We start from the raw sequence: 6,595 nt of genomic DNA on the forward strand, positions 1-6,595 counted from the left end.
TTTTGACTTTAGAACCTAAATATTTTTACATGATATAGGTTGCTGGAAATATAAGGCCTGCAAAGTTGCCGGAAAGAAGAAGAAGTTCTCCACCGCCAAGTTCTGTCACAGTCAATCCATTGCAGGGTGCTAACTCAGGAACAACAATCAAGGATGACAAGTTTAATGAAATTTGTGCCTACTCTCAGTTTCAAAGCACAAAAAAAAAAGACTTGAAGAAATTAGTTAGATGTGTTTAGGGAGATTATGAAAATTAGTATGTGACATTAGACCTTTAATGTTTTGTTAAAATTTAGACAATGACTACTAAGATCAGTCCTGATTATTTTGATATCACAGTGGATCTTTTGATGTTAATACTCATGATGCTTGGTTATGCATCTTTTTTGTTCAACTATGATAACTAATTTAATATAAATCTGGTTTGTTAGTTTAACTTGCCTATTGTAATCCTATTTAAATATAACTCAATTTTGTTGAGTCATGTGTAAGTCACAGGAATACCACAAATTAAATTATTCATTCTATTCAAATATTTTTACACAATACATCTTCCATTACATTACATTACAAAAATTCTTCCATAATTTTTTCTTCAAAATTTGTAACACATCACTAACAAAAACACTACCATCATAAACACAGATACCATCAACAAATGGGTCATGAATTTCTAACTTCTTACATCATCTTCCAACCTCCCAACCCTCCATGCTAGGTTCATCTTCTTTCCACCATTGACTCTATCAAAATCTACTATTCTAGCACTTTTCTCTTGTCCAATGTCAACCCAGACAAACATACCGCACTAAGTCTTTTTTTCTTGTCTGAAATGAACCAACAAAAGATGATGAAATGAAGCAGGCAAGAACAAATGAACAAAATATTATATATTTAACTTACATTATAATTGGGACATCCATAAAATGGCTTGTTTGGATTTGATTCTGTTCCAGACCATCGCAGAACTGAACGGTAACCGCACCCACACTATTCCGGCACCCTCGTATTTCTGTTCCGGTTTTGTGACCTGACCTAGTTACCGCTTGAAGGAGAGCGAATCGAGTTTCCAGCTACGATGCTTCCACCACCCACCATGATGCTGTAACTAATAGCGATGAATGACAAAGATTTAACAAGAAGAAGAGAAACAAGAAGAGAAGAAGATAAAGAAGAATAAGAAGATAGGAGGAAGGAAGACGGAAGTTGAAGAAGAACCCAACTCAGATAAATGAGAGAAAATTAGGGTTTTAGGGACTAAATTGGGTACAAATACAACCCTCGCCACGTTATCTAGCCGTTGTAGGGTTTAGCGTGGTAGAGAGGGTGCCACCATGGCACTCCGTTTGCTGAGTCATTACCGAAAAGGGTTGAGAGACCACGTTGGTGTCCAAATCTAAATCTGGAGGACCAGTATAGATAATTTTAAAGAATAAATAACCACTTGTATCCATGAAAGATGAAAATGCTGACATATGTACCCACACTAAATCGAAACTAAACTTGTACCCACGCAAGATACTTTTTGTGTGACAAAAGTACCCTGTCTTTGGAAGGTTGGAGTGCCACGTAGGGTACTTTTATCACACGGCAGACATCTTACGTGGGTACAAGTTTAGTTTCGATCTAGTATGAGTACATATGTCAGTGTTTTCATCTTTTATGGATACGAATGATCATTTATTCATCAAAGACCAAAATAAGTAATTACAGGGCCAAAATGGATAATTAATTCAACACACTTGAGTACTTTTCATGATTTAAACGCCGAACCAAACGCGTCCTAAAACCGAACTAGTTTGAGGAACATTCTTAACCAAAACCCTACCCCCCAGTCACACTTCACTCAGAGTCTCACACGCTACTCGTTCTGAACACACCCCTTCTTCACAATAACCATCATGTTTCGCATAGCATCATCGAGGTTATCCTCAAGAGCTGCTTCTTCTGTTTCTTCCACCGCATCATTTCTTGCGTCTCTCACTGCAAAACCATCTCCCGTTTCACTCACACCTCTCGCTGCGACATCGTTTAGGTCATACGGCAATGGCTTGGAGCTCGACAAGTCCATGGCTAATCCTGATGCTATTAATATGATCAATTACGCTTTAAACCACGCTAGGACCGACAAATCATGTAATTAATCCAAAAACTGAAAACAAAAATGCCATTTTTAGGGTTTACACCCCGAGACTGTCTTTATTGATTCTATTAATGATTGAAGTTAACGTCTTTTTTTTCTTTTTGGTTCGTCAATAGTTGGGTCGTACGGACTAGGTTTGCTTGTGTTGAAGCACTGCCTTACGATTGAGTTAACTGAAGGCAAAGACCCCAAAAATGAGAATTCTAAAGGGATTGCTTTGCTTGCTATGTCCACCTTGGAATATGAAAGGTTCTTATCATTTATTTATTTAAGTTCGGATTTTGGTCTTTTATTAGAAATGTGGGAGCTCCAGTTTTGGTGGTTGGTTAGTTAGTTTGAATTCATTGAGAGTTTTGTATAATTTAAACCTTTTCTTTTCTTTTTTCAGGGGAGAGTATGATATTGCATTGGAGAAGCTACAGAGTATTCACGAATTAACCAATGCTTACTTGGGTGTCAGAGGTAATTTCACTTTTTCTTGGTAGTTTCTTTTTTTTTTTTTTTTTTTTTTAATTATTAATATTAGTAATTTCATGTGAATTTTGGTTTATTATTGTAGTTGCTGCCCTTGAGGCTGAGGCTGGTCTTTATCTAGAGTTGGGGCAGGTTCGTATCTACAAATCCTTGAAAAATATTTTCTTTCGAGTTCTTGTGTTGGTCCCGTTCATATTTATTCAGATGAAGTTTTGCTATACAGGATGATAAGGCATCTGCAATTGCTGATAAATGTGTAGAGGTTGTCGAGAAACAGAAAACAGATGATGATGATGAGGATTTTAAGGCTCTAATTCTTCGTGCTAAAGCACTGAAGGGGCTGATTGAGCTTGTCAAGGGAAGTATCGAATCAGGTAGTTGTGTGCTAATGGTGTATTTGTTCGTTTTTGTGATTCTTGATGAGTGCTTATTATGTTCTTGGTGCAGCTGTCCCTTTTTTTGACAAATCTATCCAGCTCAGCGACGGTATGATTCGTCTCATCTGGTTTGTAGAAAGCATTCTTGTACTTCCAAATTAACAGTTGGTTATATAGGTACTGCTGCTCTATCATATGGAGAATTCCTATACCTTAAGCAAAACTATTCAATGGCGAAAGAGGTCTACACGAGTGTCCTAAAAGGAGCTTCCGACATAAAAAAATTTGGCAATCCATATTTAGGAGCTTGTAACATGAACTTGGAGGGTTTAATGATGGGGGCACTGTGTTCTCTAGGGCAGCTTGAAACATATCAGGGGTATGCTCAATTTTTTCATTTGGTTTTCCTTAGTTATACCACAAACTTCCTTTTTTATGTTGAGACATATGATACATCACTAATAATTGTTGGTTTAGGAACTATGGTAATGCAGAGAAGGCTTTGACACAGGCATTAACATTGGCAGAGGAAACCTATGGTGACTTCTATATTCGTTTGATTCATTACCTAAACTCAATATAAAAATTTGGTTAGCACTTTTTACAGAACCTGATAATGGCATGTTATGTTACTAAAATCTCCTGGCTTTATCAATTTGTAAAGGTGAAAAGCATCCCAAGGTGGGTGTTGTCTTAACAAGCATAGCCCTCATGTATAGGCGTAGAGCAATGGAGGAGCGTACAAGCTCTCTGATGGTTCAAGAGGTTAGACTTAGAACTCTCCATGCATTCTTAATTATTTTTTTAATCATCTCTTTTCTTTATAAAAAATAACAGTGATACACTAACTAGGATGCTTTGACAGGTCTTGACTCTTAATTTAGTTTTCATTGTCAGAATTCGGTGCTGTGAAACATTCACACTGAAATATTTGCTCTGGTTTTATTCAACTAATCAATTTTCAAATTGCCCGTGCACTTATGTAGACCGTGGATAAGAATTTTGATCTGTCCTTCTCTTTTGTGCATGACACTGTTTTCTCTAAAAAACTTTACTTATTTAATAACTGGTCTACAAGTTTTCTATTAGAAGTTGTTTTCCTTACTAGTGTCTGCAAATTAAACAATGTATTTTCTGATGGAATTGTTTCACACTGCTTAACTACCCTTGGCTGCCTAGTAATTATACAGAAAAATATTGACAGGGTCTCTACAGAAAAGTGATAGATATCTTGAAGGTTACAGAAACTGAGTCTGAAGGTAATGATCTATGTGCCATTTCGGGGTTGACTTGTCCATACTCAATATACTCTTGCTGATAATGAGAACAGATATTGAGCACAAAATGCTTCTTGTAGGTTCTGCACCAGTGGTAGAAAGAAGTGATATAGCAGCTATTGCACGAGGTATGACAAATTCTTCAATCTACTCTTCTATTACATGCTATAATCTTTGATGGACAAGCTTATCAAGTAATGACAAATTGGAAATTAATACAAGAAAATTGAGTTTTTTATAATTTCACAATGAATTTACCAATTAACTGATGATTTATTAATAAAGAATAGAAGAGAAAGATTATTAAAAAAAGGGAAAATGCTCTGTAACGGAACATAGTCTAGAAAAGAGAGGTAAGAGTTGGAAAAGGAAATCACCTGGAGTGGAGGAGGACCAACCGCTGGTGACGATGATGCTGCGGCGGAGATGCTGTGACGACTTCTTTGGTTCTTCCTCAAACAGCAGAGAGAACGACAGAGGAGTTGGAGTTCGGCATGCGGCGGCGATGCTGTAGGCAGTTCCTTCAGCAGCAAAAAGGATTTTCTAGGTGACCAAAATAACTCTCAAATGTTAAAAAAAAAAAAAAAAAAAAAAGGAACCCAGACCGCCATTTCCGCCAATCACAGTGCGGACTGCCATGGTGTTGCCACTGTGATTTTGTAACAGTGTCAGTGTCCCGAAGATGGTGGCCAGCCCAAAATCCTTTTAAAATACTGATCATTAGTGTGTAAAGGCACTCTTCTATTATCAAATGGCATGCATTATAGCAATATCTGCCTGCCTAAGATTTTGCATGGGATAGACGATGAGTGCATGGGTTCAGATTCAGTTCTTTGTGATGTGTGAATTAAATTAATCAGTTCTTGTTTTGTGCATATCACAATAGTTGGACGACATGAATGTCAGACAATTATTTTTAAGCTTGCGCCCATCAAATTAGTTTCGTTGCAAGCATGCTGATAATCATTTAATCATATATCTTGTAGGTGGCTATGCGGAAGTACTCAGTGTCCAAGAAAATCGCAAGAGCGAAGGAGAGAAGCTAAAGAAGTTGGCTGAGACTATATGGAAAAACCGCAGGCTGACTCTTGATGAGGCGCTACTAGATCTAGAGTCTAGCAAAATCTCAATCATCGATCCAAGAATCAGCAGGATATTGTAAATTGATCCATCTTCTGTTTTCTATTTTCCTGCCACAGGTTGACTATGCCATATGACAAAGTTGGACTACTACTTCATAAAATTAGACCATAATGTTGCTTGTAGCTTAAATGTGATGCCAGGATATACAATGGTATCTAGACCTCCGTATATAGCATTTTCTAGGCTAGGCATATAAATAACAAGTTACTGAACTATTGAGGCCTTTTTTTTTATATATTTAAATTAAATAAATTTAATATTTACTGAATTATGTAAAGGGTAAAATGTTTATCAAAATGCATAACATGAGATACTGTGCATAACATCTCATTAAAAGCATATCACGAGTATTGAGACACCTAAATATGATATAGGGTCTGTTTCGGAAGTTTTAAAACTAACTTTTTTGAGTTTTAACCTATGATGCACGAACACTGACATGGGACACAACACAAGACATGCTGACACGCAAATTTTAAAATTTTACATGATATGGGACACACATATATATAAAATATAAAGTATTTTTTAGATAAATCATAATGATATTTATTGATATTAAAATATAAATTAAAATTTTTAATTATTTTTAATGTTTTATTTTAATTATATCAAGTATTTAAAATATTTTTGTTTTAATAAATAATAATATATATTGTATCTAAATTTATTTTAAGAATATATGTTAAGAATAAAACTGGACACGCTGACACGTGATGTTATTTAGGTGTGTCCAGGCGTGTTCGGAGAAGAATTTTTTATTTTTTATTAAGACACAGTTGGACACAGCAGACACGCGTGTCGGACGAGTGTCGGTGAGTGTCGTGTCCGACACGCGAACACGGCAACTCAGCAAAGTGTCCGTGCTTCATAGGTTTTAACTTATGAAAAGTAATAGTATTAATATTTTGTGCAATTTTTAAAATCAAATTGCAACTTTCTAAAAAGTTATTTAGGAACTTATAAAGAAGTAAAAAAAATGATTTCTCTCATAATATTATTATTTTTATCACATTTCTATAAAATAAGTACTTTTAGAACTAAAAATTCAAATACAAATAACTTATTTATAAACTACTTTTAATATAGCTATTTATTATTTAAACTATTTTTACAAAAGTAAATTAAGATGTTTATTTAAACTGGACCATAGTCCTGATATATGAAATAAATGCATGAAA

The 6,595-nt window shown here is 35.3% G+C and overlaps 1 protein-coding gene across 1 annotated transcript; it reads left to right on the top strand.

Moving 5' to 3' along the window:
• The first annotated feature begins 1,731 nt into the window (after nt 1–1,731).
• Nucleotides 1,732–5,682, top strand: NDP1 (Tetratricopeptide repeat (TPR)-like superfamily protein). The gene is made up of 12 exons (XM_088483348.1): nt 1,732–2,136; nt 2,260–2,392; nt 2,532–2,605; nt 2,703–2,749; nt 2,841–2,991; nt 3,065–3,103; nt 3,172–3,373; nt 3,472–3,533; nt 3,659–3,759; nt 4,199–4,253; nt 4,352–4,399; nt 5,258–5,682. Exons 1-12 carry the CDS (start codon nt 1,902–1,904, stop codon nt 5,431–5,433), a joined length of 1,323 nt encoding a protein of 440 aa, XP_088339474.1. The 5' UTR covers nt 1,732–1,901; the 3' UTR covers nt 5,434–5,682.
• The last annotated feature ends 913 nt before the right edge of the window (nt 5,683–6,595 follow it).

The sequence above is a fragment of the Arachis ipaensis genome, chromosome B4 (genome assembly GCF_059453495.1).
Source record: "Arachis ipaensis isolate K30076 ecotype BB chromosome B4, ASM5945349v1, whole genome shotgun sequence".
NCBI classification, from domain to species: domain Eukaryota; kingdom Viridiplantae; phylum Streptophyta; class Magnoliopsida; order Fabales; family Fabaceae; genus Arachis; species Arachis ipaensis.

Bases quoted from the DNA above. Each gene is read 5' to 3' on its own strand.
- NDP1 (XM_088483348.1), top strand. From the start codon at position 1,902: ATGTTTCGCATAGCATCATCGAGGTTATCCTCAAGAGCTGCTTCTTCT. The intron at 2,393-2,531 runs GTTCTTATCATT...TTCTTTTTTCAG, and splicing joins TCCACCTTGGAATATGAAAG to GGGAGAGTATGATATTGCAT. The intron at 2,750-2,840 runs GTTCGTATCTAC...TTTGCTATACAG, and splicing joins TTTATCTAGAGTTGGGGCAG to GATGATAAGGCATCTGCAAT.